Source organism: Urocitellus parryii, chromosome 7 (genome assembly GCF_045843805.1).
Source record: "Urocitellus parryii isolate mUroPar1 chromosome 7, mUroPar1.hap1, whole genome shotgun sequence".
Taxonomy (NCBI): domain Eukaryota; kingdom Metazoa; phylum Chordata; class Mammalia; order Rodentia; family Sciuridae; genus Urocitellus; species Urocitellus parryii.
The window spans coordinates 73,272,793-73,288,258 of record NC_135537.1 but is presented as its reverse complement, the minus strand read 5'-3'; the positions used below and the strand labels follow the sequence as shown (position 1 = coordinate 73,288,258).

The window sequence follows — 15,466 nt, the reverse complement described above, 5'->3', positions numbered from 1 at the left end:
CTGTCACCACATTTTATTACACCCAGTAATTAGCTGCCCCAATTACTGGGCGAAGATGTGTTTTACCTGGTAGGCTGACGTCTTCTCCCTCAGATTCAGTCGTTCCTGATCCCAGGCTCCAGCCCCTCCTGATTCCATATTTTTCAGAAAGGGAAAATTCAGGAAGGAGCAGCCACCGGGGAACCTTACAGGCTCCATCCCTAAACACATGTTATTTTGAAAACTCACATCAAAAGAGTTGAAACATAAATAAAGATGATTGCAAATCTGTTTCAGGTGTATTTGGAATTTGTTAGATCTCATGACACTTCCTTCAAGTCCGCCACAGGGTAAATAAGTCAGGGATTGTTTTCAGAGTTCGATGGCTGGCTTGGCATGGGAATTCTGTTTAGCCTAACAAAACTCAAGGTCTTTCTGTTTTAGTTGAAATATAGCATAGGTGCTACTATTTTCTTTTTGTTTTTTCTTTTGTGTGTACGTGTGTGTGTGTGTGTGTGTGTGTGTGGTTTTTTTTGTTTGTTTGTTTTGTTTTGTTTTTGGTGAGGGGGATTGAAACCAGGACTTCTAATTTTCTTTTTTAAGTTTGAGCATTGATAGTACTTCAATGATTAAAGAGAAAAATGTAATTACACTTGTCATTGATAAACTAAAAACCTTATTATACCCTATCTGCTTGGACCCAATTTTAATAATTCTAATGCATGTTCCCAGATACCAGCATAGATTGTGGACTCTTTTCCCTGTAGATGGTATTTATACAGTTCATACAATATGATTTATGTTGTAACTAGATAGCTTAATTTATTTTGATCATCTTTTTATATCAATACAAAGTCATCTCTCTCATTCTTTTACAGCTGCTTAGTATTCTCTTATAGAGCTGTCCTATGACTCATTTAACGATTCCCTTGTGGATGGATATTTTTGTTGTTTTGTTGTTGTTATTGTTATTGTTGTTTTTGGTGGGATTTTTGTCCTTATTGGGTTGTTTTTGTTGTTGTTGTTTCTTCTGCTGTAACAGTATATGGTAATGGTTCTTCTACATACATGTTTGTGTACTTGGACAAGTACATTTGAAGGATAGGTTTTTGGTTGTAGATCTACCACACCCAAAGTGTGTACACATTTTAAATTTTGATAATTTTTCCCAAAGTCTTTCAAAAAATGAGAGTGCCTTTTACTTCATCTTCTTGTCCAAACTAGGCATCATCATCTTCCTCTAATCCAGTCCAGTAGGTGACATTTTTTAAAAAATTGTGTTTATTTAACAAGAAGGAAGTCAAGCTTCTTTTCTTGTCTTTATTTGTTGTTTACAGCTTATTTTTATGGAACTTTTTTTATTTTGGGGGGAGATGGTACTGGGGATTGAACTCAAGGGCACTTGACTACTGAGCCACATCCCCAGTCCTATTTTGGTATTTTCATTAGAGACAGGGTCTCACTGAGTTGTTTAGCAACAGATTCGCTTTTGCTGAGGCTGGCTTTGAACTCATGATCCTCCGGCCTCAGCCTCCAGAACCACTGGGATTACAGGTGTGCACCACCGCGCCTGCTTGTTTATATGGAACTTTTTGTGTGATCCCTTTCCACATCTTTTCTATTAGCACTTTACTGTCCATCTTTTATTATTTAAATCACATTGTTTTTAAAACGATACCTTAGGCTTATACTGTATGTATATTACACATTTATACGTATTTAACTGAATATGACAGTTTTTCATTTTTTATTAAAAATTCTATGAACACGTATGTACCTTTTACAATTCCAAAGAGCATATCATCATTTCCTTAATGTTCCCTTAGAGACAAACATTTAGATCACCTCCAGTTGTTTGCTGACATAAATAACAGTGTAGATCCTTTCCATGGACAATCCTCTCCTTGTTTTGCTGTGTTTCCTCTACCACTAACCCCCCAGTCTCCAGGTAACAAGATCAGAGGAGGAGTGTTTTTACATCTCTTGACAGTTGCAGCTTATTTTCACTGAGCAAAACTTGGCTTGAGTCTAGTGAATTGTTTGTCACTTTGAAACATTTTGCATTACCTGTTGGGTCAGTTCACATTCCACATCAGAGAAGACCATGATTCAGCCAGTCCACCTGCCTGTCTCCAGTGGAAGCAAGTAGCCTGAGCCAACTGCTCTTCTCTTGTTTCCTCCCTCGCTGGGATAAGTTGAGAACATTTTACTTCCTTCTCCTTTTAAGTGATAAGCGCAGCTGACTAGCCACAGAGCAGGGGTTACTCAGATTGTTGCAGTGGTAGCAAAAGAGATTACTGATCCCAGAGTGTCCTTTCCTCACTGTCCTATCCTGTGTTCAGAACTAGTGAGTCTCTTTCATGAATGGGAAGGAAGGGAATCATTGCAGATGGTCTCCTTTTCACCTTCATGAACCTGGTACTATATAAGGGAGCCTCTTTGGGCTGTTATTAGAAGCAGAGTCTAGAACCTTCTCCTGAGGTTGACAGCTGTCAATCAGGAAAAAGAAGATGGTAAAACCGAGGCCTGTCAACCTGCAGACACACCAGTGTACCTGAGGTTGGACTTGTGTGCCTCTCTGTGGCCTCCCATTATCCCTAGGCTCTGAAAGATCAACTCAACCATTTGGCCTTTCACAATTATGAACCAAATCTTGACTTTTATCTTTTTATTTTAAATAATACTATCAGAGCTGTGCATATAGCTCAGTGGCAAAGCATGTGCTTAGCACATACAAGACTCTGGGTTCAAATCCTAGTACTACCCACATGTACACACAAAAACTTACAATTCAGAAAAAAAATTAATAGTATAATAGTAATAATTAGTTCCATTTTGCTGCATGGAAAAGTTGAAGCTTGGGATGGAAACTTGTCCTGTTTTACATAAACCCGAACACATTCCACAGTCCCTGATGCATAGCCCCAAGTGTCAAAGTTTGAGACGGGTAATTGGTAATCTGTCTGCCTTCTGCGAGAACCAGACTATGTATTAACATAGTCAGGTTTATGTCCAGAGTTCTGAGTCTAGACTTAAGAGGCAGCTAGTGGGAGGAAGTTATAGGAGAAGCCTTTTAGCCACTTCCTCTTTGGCTGGGTTCTACTGTAGTGTGGATTAGGCCTCTCATGCAGCCTGCCGCCCTATGAGGTTGATAAGCTCTGACTTCTCTCCCTGTAGCCAGTATCCTTTGAGAGGTTCTGCTCCAGCAGAAAGCGTTCAGCAAAGGTTTTTCTTCTTCTTTTTGCTTTTTTTTTAAGTTGTAATAAAATATACATAACATAAAGTGTACCATTTTGACCATTTTTAAGTGTACAGTTCGGTGGCATTAAGTACATTTACATTTTTGTACAGCCATCACCACCATCTGTCTCCAGAACTCTTTCCTCTTCCCCAACTGAAATTCCCCAACTAACTTCCAATGTGCCCCCTTACCCAGCCTCTGTTAATTAACCACCCTTTTGCTTCCTGTCTCTCTGATTTTGACTACTTGAAGTACCTTATGCAAGTGGAATCTTAACCGTTTTTGTCGTTTTGAAACTAGTTTCATTTATTCTAATATCATCAAGACTCACCCATGTTGTGGCATGTATCAGAATTTCCTCATTTTTATGGCTGAACCTGTTCCATTGTATGTACATACCACATGTTCTTTATCATCCATTGATGGACTCTTGGGTCGCTTGCACCATTCATCTATTGTGAATAATGCTGTTGTGAACTTCAGTGTCCAAGTATCTGTTCACAGGTACTTCCATTTATTTTGAGAGTTGGAATCAGTGGAACATATAGTAATCCGATTTTTAACTCGAGAAACCATCATCCTGGTTTTAAAAGCAGCTGCACCGTTTTACATGCCTACCAGCAGTGCATGAGTTTCTAACTTCTTCACATCCTCACATTTGTTATATTCTAGTTTTTGATATATCCATCTTCATGGATGTGAAGTAGTCCAGTGTGTTTTACACAAGAGAAATTCTATGAGGATTAGTTAACAGTTTTTTTCTTCTTTTTAAAACTTTTTGCTAAAGAAGGTGATTCTCTTTCATGGACACTTAACTCATTTAAATATGGTTATTTGATGAAGCTATCTTTTTAGAGATCATGTCTCCCAGAAATCCTTGTGTGTTGTTAGATTGATTACATTGTGATCAGTTGCAGAAATCTCCACCAGCTCTGATCTTTTGAAAATGTTTGCCCATGCCAAACTGCCCTCATCTTTGAACTGTGAAGGGAGGCTGCCTGTGAGGTTTAACTTGGGCAATTGTAAATGATCTAGTTCTTTTTCTCCTACTGTTAATTTAGGGAGCATTCTATTTTTAAAAGAAGCAGCCAGTTTGGATGACTGGTTGAAAGCGCAGATGGGGGGACCAGCCAGTCATGGATTCAAATCCTGGCTTTTCTAGGAACATCATAAGTTCTCCAAGACGCAGCCTCCTCGTACTATGAGTAATACCTATTTCACAATTTTATTATTTGGGGGAGAGGGGTGCTGAGGATCAAACCTAGGGCCTCATGTATGCAAGGCAGGCACTCTACCACTGATCCCACAGTCTTATTTTAATGAACATAAACGCCTTATGCATGCCAGGGTAAGTGGTATCACATAGTAACTAACGTCATCATCATCTAAATATAAATATCACTACTTCTTGGCATTTTGCTTGGAAAATAATAATATTATAGTAACCAAATACAGGTAAAACAAGAATTTCAAGAGATTTTAATCCCAAAAAAGATAAGAATGCAAACAAGGCAATGAGTGAGCTCTCTTTTCTATCCTTTCCTCCATTCAAGTTTCAGAGTATAGTGATCCAGGATGGGGAATCAATTAGTATTAATAGAAAAGTGTTTCTATAACTATATGCTATAAAACATGCTGTCATATTTGGTATGGTAGAGGAGATAGGTGCTTACTAAAACATTATTTTTGTAAAGTCCCTGTTTTATGTTGTTGTAATTAGATAGTCCTTTGAGTTTTGGGATCAACCCCGGGGGCTCCGGATTAGAAAAGAGCCCTCAAAAAAGACTGTGGGTTTGCTCAATTGCTATTCATTTTTCACTTCCAACTTATAAATGTTATTATTTCACAGGCTCCCTAGGGGTTTTGAATGTAATTCATTATATGAAATTCTTTTTCTCAAGCATAGGAAGAAAATATATGGAGAATAAAGCAAACAGTGCTGTAAGAACAGGCAAAGCGACAGGAAAAATCAGATTTTTATTCTTTCCTGCTTTTTTGGCAGATTTTTTTAATTTAATCTTTCTCACTGCCTGTCTTGATGACAAATGTTTTCCAGCTAGCCAATTCGAAGACAGGTTACATTTTCAGTTCCAGTTTCTCATTTGGGCTGGAATTTCCTGGGGTAGATTTTAGCTTTGCTTGAGAGATCACATTCAGCTCCTCGGTGAGGTTCCTTTGATTCCTTTTTTTCCCTCAGTCATTTGACTCAAATGTGGGTGCCTCTCATTAAAGGGGGGCGGGGGGGGTGCTCACCAAACTAGACAGCCTGTTATTTGCCAATTTCTCAGGAAAGCCATAGTAGTTAGAATGAACACAAGAGCACTCAAGCAAGACTTCCAGAGCCAGGTCATCCACACAACACTTCATTATTTGTCTAAAGCATCACGTAGCTTCTAGGGTGACAGCAGCCAGGTCTGTGTGCTGAGCCAACAGTCCACAGAGCACATGCAGGACAAGCCAAATCATGGCTGGGAGCCAGAGCCGTGTGTGAGGGGAGCTAGAAGCAGTGCAGTCTTGGGTGCTGGGGTCGACAGACTCCTCCTAGGACATTTGGGGGGGAAAAAGGAGAAAGAGATGAATGACTTGGGTGGTCATCATTAGCAAGAAAGCCACTTGAAAGGGGGGATTATTTGAGCTTTGCTTAGGTTTGTAAAATGTAATTGAGATTTCTCTCTATAGTCAAATTCCTTGCAAAAGAAGTACATGTTGTGCATTACCAAGGGCCTTCATTGTTAGGTATTTCCCACCCAGCATCACTGTACTATGAGCCCCCAGCATGCTCACAGGAAATTTGCTTCTCAGAAAGTGTCTTGATGATATGAATTCCAAGTTCATTAGCACAGAAGGACCAGAGTAGTCTTCCTCAGAGCAGTGCTGGCAAGGGAATGTGTGGGGAACTTGCTGAGACCACCGCAAAACGTGTACTCCTCATTTGGGGAATAGAGACACAGACTCTATTTAAACATTCATGGACAGGAAATTTAAATGAGTGTGCTCAACTAAGATGCTTCCAAATTTCTGGTCTGATTTAACATTTTTTGACTTTATATCCTGCGGGGAAAAATTATTTTCAAATAAATGGAACTCTATAGAGTTTGTGTTCGGTCCCCTTCCTGCCCATCACAAGAGTGTGCCTCTGTAAGGGTGAGGGACAGGGGTGGTAGAAAGCCATGGGCAGCGAGCAAAAGCTGTGATGCTGTCAGAGCTGTTGAGAGAGAGACCAAATGAAGTCATGCTCTGCATGACGTTTCTGTCAACGGACAGCTGCATATACAACCGTGGTCCCATGTGATTATATTGCCTACTGACATTGTAGCTGCCTTAGTTTGCGTAAGTACGCTCTATGATGTTCTAACAATGACAAAATCACATAAAGACACATTTCTTGGAACACATCCCCATTGAATACACCAAAAAAATAGAGACGCTGGCAGCATTACCACATAGTTATGCAGCAGCATGTCCAACGGATGCTCAACAGGGTCCCAGCTTTGATCCAGCTCACCCACCAGCCCTGACAGTTGGGCCTTTCACCTGAAGAAAGCAGCACATGTTTTTCACCCACTGTAGGAACTTGAGAGTGCCTCTGTTGGAGGGTTGGCCCTTCCTGTTTCACAGCTCTAGGGTTGGGATACCTACCTTTACCTGTGACCCTCCTGCTGTGGAAGCACATATGTTCAGCTGATTGGGCTGCTGAGGAAGTTCAGCTGATTGGCAGTTGAAGCAGTTTAGTTGATTGGGCTGCGGAGAACATTCAGCTGATGGGAAGCTGATTGGAGATTGAGGAAGAGGCAGTCCAGGCTGGCTCACTCCTTTCCTTGTCCCCATACATTGGAAAGGTCTCTTTGTGGGACTCACTGTTTTATAAGACAGAAAGTCTATTTATCTAGCATCTAACCAGATGAGGCTGTGCTTTGACTCAGGAAACATCATTATTGTGATCTTCTAGAATTTTTCACTGGGTATCAGATGCCAGGAGTTTCAACTGCCCCATCTGGGTTGCTGGCTGGTGTGGACCCCTGGGGTTCGCTGTCTTATCTAGTAGTTCTGTCCTTCCTCCAGGGGCTACAGTGTGCTCAGCACAAGCGAGTTGGGTGTGTTCCACATCATTTGCTTCAGTCATAGGCATCTTCAGGTGACAGCCATCAGGCTCTACACTCACAGCACGGTCATTTTGCACCTCCACAAGCTCCCTTATCAATTTTCTCAGTAAACTAATTTTTTAAAATAAAAGTGAACAGAAACATCAAAGAAGAAAATGTTTCACCTTCATATGTTTTCACTAAAAGTACAAAAAGAGGAACTAAAAATGGGTTTGCCATGCTAATTGAGCAGACATCTCAACTACATCGATTGACTTTAAACCCAGAGGGTGGAAACCTCCCTAACAGTAATCTTCCTTCATGAATATTCTCACTGCAGGTTGTGGGGATGCTTTTCTATTTCATCTTTCCAGTAAATAGCTTCACCCATAGACTGTGAGAGCCTTAAACATCAGCACAGGAGGAAAAGAAACATTTTGAAAGCCTTCTTGAGCTCCCGTTGGTAGGTGGTTTAGAAAGTTGGGGTTTTCTTGTGTTTGTACACCACTGGGCCCGGAGTGGTGAAGCTGGTGTGGCCCAGGATGGAGCCTCTTCAGATTTGGAATCAAAGGGTTGAATCAGTTCCCCAAACCCTCTAAGTAATGGCCAGAATGCCCAGAGCTATGACATTTATTTGAAAATAATTTTTCCCTCAGGATATAAAGTCAAAAAATGTTAAATCAGACCAGAAATTTGGAAGCATCTTAGTTGAGCACACTCATTTAAATTTCCTGTCCATGAATATTTAAATAGAGTCTGTGTTCCTATTCCCCGAATGAGGAGTACACGTTTTGCGTAGTCTCAGCAAGTTCCCCACATACTCCCCTGCCATCTCCTATCTCTGACCCATGAAGCTCATGGGGTCAGGTTGTAGGAAAACCAAAAGCTCAAGCCACCTGTTTTGAACTGTTGACATACTAGGAATTCTAGTAAGTTATTCCCAGCACCTTAATCATCTGCCACCTTGCCTCCCCAAATTACCTCCTTCTCCTTAGCCTGGGCTCTTCAAGATGACCATATACATCCTGCTTGCTGCTTTATTTATTAGTAGTCGTAGTAGTAGTGGTAGTACTGGGGATTGAATGCAGGGCCCTCAACCACTGAGCCATATCCCCAGCCTTATTTTGTATTTTATTTTGACACAAAGTCTCACTGAGTTGCTAAGCACCTCGCCATTGCTGAGGCTGGCTTTGAACTTGCAATCCTCCTGACTTTGCTTGCTCTTTTTTTTACACCAACTTGCACTGGGACTTACTTCCCAAGCATTATGAGGACAGCAGTCCACATGGGACAGATGTTCATTGGTAATATGTTGAAATCAAGATTTTGTTCCAGTTCACCTAGAACTTTAAATCCTGAAATAGCATAAGCTCATGAACATACAATCTGGTGCAATGCTTCTCAAACTTTAATGTGCTGGTCATGAACCAGACTTCCTGTCTCAAGGACTTATAGAGGTTCTTAGCCTGGGTGCATGTCTTGATTCCCCAGGGAAGCCCCACTTCTAAAGATACAAGTTTAATTAGTTGGGGTGGGGCCCAGAGAGTGATAATGTGTAAAAGTTTCCCACGTGATTTCAACTCACAGCCAAAGTTAAGAAATACTGGCTTAAGAATTAACATTTAATTTAACTGTAAAATGCACAGAAGGGAAATTAAATTCACTTCCAAACCATGGCAATAACCTGTAGCACGATTCTGAGAAAGTAATTTCCTTTTGGCCCCATCAAAGTTCCAAAGGGAATGACAGCTATTGCTTTTTTAAGACATATAGGGCTATCTGGATGAAAGGATATTTAACTGCTTAAATTGTTTTTATTTTATTTTTAGTTGTGGTTGGGCACAATGCCTTTATTTTATGTATTTATTTTTATGTGGTGCTGAGGATAGAACCCAGGGCCTCGCACATGCTAGGTGAGCGCTCTACCACTGAGCCATAACCCCAGCTTAATTTTTACTAGTTGTTTTCATTGTGACCTCATCCTAGCCAAGAATATGTCATTCATGCATATCATTTCTCTCTTTTGATTCATAGGATAAAACTGGTTTTAAACAATCTTTGTTCCCTTAGCATCTTTAGGCAATGTGTATTAATTCATTAGTGCCGCTATAACAAAGTACCACAAACTGGATAATTTATAAAGAACAGAAACTTATTTCTCAAAGTTCTGGAGGCTAGAAATCCAAGATCCAGGTGCCAGCATTTGGTGTCTAGTGAGGTCCTCTTTGTTGAGTTTTCACATAGCAGCAGAACTCTGTGAAACTTCTTTGACTTTTATCCCATTCACAAAAGAGTAAGACCTCATAACCTAATCTCCTACATACTATTGCACTGGAGAGTAAGTTTCACAAACTTTGGGGTATGCATTCAGACTACATTTAGGTCCTGGGGGGGAAATCATCCCCAAGTGAGAAAAAATTGGTTCTTTAGAGGTAAAGAAATCGTATTACCATGGTTTATGTCCCTCCAAATTTCAAACATTCTTAACACAATATTATTTATTTGTGTTTAATTTCTCCTGTTAAGAATAAATCAACTTTAATTAATTAATTTTTTAATTTATTTTCAGTCTTGGGGATTGAACATAGGGCCTCGCCCATGTCAGGCAAAGGCTTTCCTTCAGAGTTACATCTTCAGCCCCAATTTAAATTTTAAAATTAAACTTTTCTCCATAGGGGAGTGATAATGGGGGGAAAATATTAAGAAACACTATTCTGGATTGTTCAGACAAACCAGGCTTTGTATGTACTTCCAAGTTGAGTATCCTGAACTCCCACTGGGGAGAGTTCACGGTGCCATTTCTGAAGGGTGAAATGTGGCTTACCAAGGGTTGAATTCTAGGTGGAAACCTCAAATGTCTTTTTGTCTCTTTTCATTAAAGAAGTAGTCTCTCCATGAAAACTATGGGTTCCAGAAGCTTCTATAACCAGATTGTCAATAACCAGCTTGAACTCCCTTACACATGTGACATTGTGGAACATGGACTTGGAGGTCAGACACACCTGATATAAATGGTGCTTTCACTCTGGCTTTTGGCAGGTCCCTTGATTTCTCTGAGCCTCATTTGCATCTGTTTGGTGAAAATAAAGCCTAGCTGATAGATTTTTTTTTTATTAAGATGAAACATGAATTGGGTGTAAAGGATAGAAGACAGGGTCTAGTACATAAGAAGTGCTCAGTTAATATCTATCTATCTACCCATCTACCTGTCTCATCATCATAGTAAGATACTGTGAGCACAAAACCATAAAACTGTTCTGAATCCAATAGATTCTTTTCTCATCAGACTTGACTGACTCTACATACCTCCCACACCAGGGGTCTTTCTGAGCTACTGGAACAATAGAAAGCAGGAGACCAGGGCTCTCAGCTGGCAGGGTCCCCATAGACAGCAGAGCCTTGGTTTTATGTATTTATGGGACATCTCTTTCTGCTGTGCTAATTGCTACATGGCCCTGGGGAAGGAAGAAGGACTTTCATGAAAGAAGAGTTGATCCTAGATTCATTAGCCTGATTTCTTCCTGCTATTGCAAAGTGGGGCCAAATTTACTTTAGCCAAAAGAAATACTAAAACCCAAAACATAAAATTTAAAAATTAAGGTTTTAAAAAAATAAACCAAGAAGAAACAGTGCTTACAAATCAAGGAAATAAAGACAATGAACTAATTTTTATGCAAGAAGAGAGTCGCAGTATTTATGAACCCGAATGCAAGACATACCTGAATGCTTTTTATTTTGCTCCCATGTCTCTCATTTATTCAACTTGGCTAATCTATTGTTTTGAGTCCTGTCTTGATAAACGCTCTAATTATTTTTTGGAAGCTGAGCTCCTTAAAACCCTGTGGTGCAGAAAGGAAAGCCAAAGTAAACACACACTTGTTGCAAGTCTGTTGTTATTTCAGAGAATCATTTTTATGTTCTCTCCTCCTTTTTTTTTTTTTTTTTTGGTTTTCTTTTTTGCTTTGGTATTAAGGATTGAACCTGGGGCCACCTTACCATTGAGCTATATCTCCAGCCCCCCTTTTTTAAAAAAAATATTTATTTTTTTATTTGCAGTTGGACACATACCTTTATTTCATTTATTTTTATGTGGTGCTGAGGATCGAACCCAGGGCCTTGCACATGCTAGGCGAGAGCTCTACCGCTGAGCCACAGTCCCAGCCACCCCAGCCCTTTTTAATTTTTATTTTGAGGCAGAATTTCACTCAGTTTCCCAGACTGGCCTTAAACCTTGAATCCTCTTGCTGCAGACTCTTGAATGGCTGAGATTACAGCCCATTTTTTAAAAATTCATTTAGATGTTATGTAAATGCAGAACTTGGGTAGAAGTAATAAACCTTATCAACAAATTCCTGGAATGCTCTTATGTTTTAACGGCCAATCATTGAAATCCATCACCATCTATCACGTCCATCAAGGATGTGAGTTTTTATTGTCACATTTGTGGGCTCAGTCCATGCAGCCAGCTGTGTGTGCTGTGTGGAGGAGCTTCCTGCACAGGTTGCTACTGTCAACTTCAGTGTCAGGTCTAAGCTGAGATTTCAGCCAACTTTGGGGTTTTGTTGTTTGTTTGTTTATTCCTGAACCAGTTTGTATATAATTACTGGAATGTCAGATAAGACAAGTAAGAAATTCAAAAGGCAGAATCACCAAGGAGCACAGACAAAGGCCCAGATAGCGTCAGCAACTCCTACCCAGCTGTTTATCTCCTCTTGGCTCTAGAACCAGCTTGGGTTAATTTCAACCAGGCCTCTTACTCTGTCTCCCAAAGCCCAAACATTCAGATCCATTTTATTGCAATGGTATCCTCCCATTCTTTCCCATGGGCTAGTCTGATCTTCACTCTCCACTTTTCCCAGTTTGGGGCTCTAATAAGTCTTGTTGAAGTTAAGGTACAGCAGACAAAGGGAATCAGAATGCACAGCTCCTGCATCCCAGCCTCCACCAAAATCACCCACTGTGTCATCACCCATTTTGCCAGTTCCAAAATGATTTAGCCATGAACTTCTTCCTGTCCTTGCCCCTGTGCAACACTCCCACTGTGGATGTGCTGAAGTTTTTCCTAGAGAAAATCACAGCAATGCTCTACCTTCACCTGGGTTCTCACTTTTGCCCACTTTTTTTTTTTAAGTTGTAGATGGACACAATATCTTTATTTGTTTATTTTTATGTGGTGCTGGGGACCGAACCCAGGGCCTCACACATGTGAGATAAGCACTCTACCAGCCCTTTTTGAGATACAACCCCAGCCCTTTTTGCCCACCTTTTGTGGACTTCCCATAGAGGCTATTTGAATATTTTCCAGAATTCGATAAAGATGGCACATCTCCTGAGTGCCAAGGGCTTGTGAGTATTGGGGGGAAAGGCAGGAGGCATAGTCACTGCCATACAGACCTACCCAATCTTTTCCTTCCTCTCCTTTCCACCCTGCTCAGCACCTGTCCCACTTCCAAGATTCCTTACAAGGACAGGCTTCCAGGTCATTATGCTTTGCCCTGTGCTCCATGTTGAGATACAGGAATAGATACGCCCTGCACATGGTGCCAGAGGGTTACACGTCTGCAGTGATTGAGGACAGGCAAACCAGTGAGGATTGGGGATCCCTGGTGATGGAAATATGAGGGGAGAGGAGTGCCACAAGGTTTCTCAGAGATGTGCCATCTCAGCTGGGACCAGCAGAATGAAAAAGGCAGGTATAAGGCACAGGGAGCAAATGTCCCAAGCAAAGGCTGGGTATGTAGAAGCTAGGATACCAGAAAGGGTGAGGAGCTGGAAGGCTAATCACGGGCGGATCCTGCAGGGCTTTTCAGCAGTGCTAAGGAGTCTGGACTGCATTCCTTGATGCCCATCAGAAGTGCATACTAGGATAATCAGACTGTGAGAGGGGTGTTGAAAAAACTTTATAGGAAAGATTCTTATAATCACAAAAATAACACTTGCCAAATTCCTGCAGCAGTGTGCTAACAACATAGTTTTCTGATAGTATTAAAACACTGGTTCAATTTCTGAAGAGACTTGGTAACAGTGTTGAAGTTTTCAGTTGACACAAGCGAGAAAAGATATAAGGGGTGACTTTTGCCCTTGATGTATTTATCTTCTGTTTGGCCTAATCATAATTACATTAAAGAGTGTAAAAATAATGATAAAACTACGATCAGGAGCTGGAAATGGTTTTTATGCAAACTGACCATCTAGGGTGAGTAAAGAGAAATTATGGAAGAGGACTTGAGGGAAGGAAGGTTCACTAAGCGGAAGGTGAGCTCAGGAAGTGGACCAGAGGGGAATGAAAAGCAAACCTGGAAATAAGGAGTGGGTCCTTTGCTAAGCAATAGGGCTTGGAATTGAATTTGAACTGCATGATCATGCAGGCTACTGCTGAGGACCAGGGAAAGTCCACTCTTCTGAGCTGAGCTGCAGAATTATTTCATTGTGAAACAATTCTAATTACAGTTTTCTCTAATTGTTTTAACAGTAATAACTAAATGGTTCATTCTTCCTCCCACCCCATCATTCTTCCCTCTCTCCCTCCCTTCCTTTCTTCCTTATCTTTAACTACAATTTTTAAATGTCTTTCTTAAAAACCTGATTTTAGAGCCATGCCACTTTTTCTGTTCAGCACTGAGTAGTAGTTTCTCATACCCCTTGTTACAGATCTTTTTAAATCTTTGATTCCTTCCCACTGTCATCTCTGTTGTCAAAGTGAATCTTTCTGGTCATCCTGGAGAGACTGTGCCCAGAGAACCTGGAGAGCCGGTTCCGTGAGCTGTTCATTAACTTAACAGAGGGGATGTGTTGACCAAGGACAGACATCCTGTTCTTGATATCCTGTTAATTTATTTGTATTGGGTCACTTTCTCCAGCTCTATTGTCTTTGTGTGGGCTGCTACAACAAAATACAATAGAATGGGTTGCTTGAACAACATATTTAGTAGGCAGGTGTGGTGGCATGTAATCCTAGATGTTTGGGAGGCTGAGGCAGGAGTTTTGCAAGTTCGAGGCTATCCTGGGAAACTAGTAAGACCCTGTCTATAAAAACAAAACAAAACACCAGACATAGTTCTGGGGACTTTGGAAGTCCAAGATAAGGCAGCAGATTCAGTGTCTGGTGAGGACTCTCTCTCTCTGGTTCATAGACAGCACCTTCTAGTTATATCCTTGCTGATGGAAAAGCCCAGGCAACCGTCTTGTGTCTCTTTTATAAAAGCACAGTTCTATTTATGAAGGATCTGCCCTTGTGACCTAACCACCTCCCAAAAGCCCCACCTCTTAAAAACCATCATGCAGCGCATTAGAATTTCAACATATGGATTTCAGGGGAAACAAGCATTCAGACCAGAGCATGTGTTTTCTGATTTGAAAAGTTGGATAATGACATCTGCATATCAACATGTGAGGATTTAGTAGGGTCTTAAAAAGCTTCTCCACACATTAGTAAAGTTGAGACATATTGTTATTTAAAAAATTTTAAAAAGGGACCTCCATTATTGAAGACTTGGTTGGGGGCACGGTTATTTCAGAAAAGATCCAAATAACAATTGTGATTTACCCACTGACTTTAAAACTTGAACGATTAGAATAATATACACGAAAAGGTTTCAGGAACTTAATATTTTTTTTCCTTGATGGTCCACTATGACAGCCTACGCTACATACAAAAAGAGAGCCTGTTTCTGTTTTCAGATTGCAGAGGGCATGGCTTACATCGAGCGGAAGAACTACATCCACCGTGACCTGCGAGCAGCCAATGTCCTTGTATCTGAGTCACTCATGTGCAAGATTGCAGATTTTGGTCTTGCTAGAGTCATTGAAGACAACGAGTACACAGCAAGGGAAGGTGCGTTCTGACAGCCTCTTTAAGTGTTTGGTTATTGTCTCATTTTATTTTGCTTTTGTCTTTAACAAAGCAGTTACAAAAAATCATTATTTAAAAAACAACTGGTACAATATTCAAGATATCTGTGAATGGTTCTATTATAATTATTTTTAAAAAGTCAGTGATCTCCATGATCTCCATAATTAACTTCATCAGCACTATCATTTGTATTTCAATTAAGCAAAACAAAACAAAAATAGATTCCACAAGATCAATAGTCTTTTTTTTTTTATATTATATGGTGGAAGTTTTTCACTCAAATCATGAAAGATATACACTTTTCTTAGCTAT

General features: G+C 40.4%; 1 protein-coding gene across 2 annotated transcripts in view; it reads left to right on the top strand.

The window, feature by feature from the left end:
- Lyn (LYN proto-oncogene, Src family tyrosine kinase) overlaps window positions 1–15,466 on the top strand; it is a 117,673-nt gene that overhangs the window by 93,685 nt on the left and 8,522 nt on the right. For both annotated transcript variants that reach the window (XM_026394400.2, XM_026394399.2), the window contains exon 11: window positions 14,983–15,136. In XM_026394400.2, the coding sequence (XP_026250185.1) occupies window positions 14,983–15,136 (154 nt within the window). The remainder of the gene's footprint in view (window positions 1–14,982; window positions 15,137–15,466) is intronic.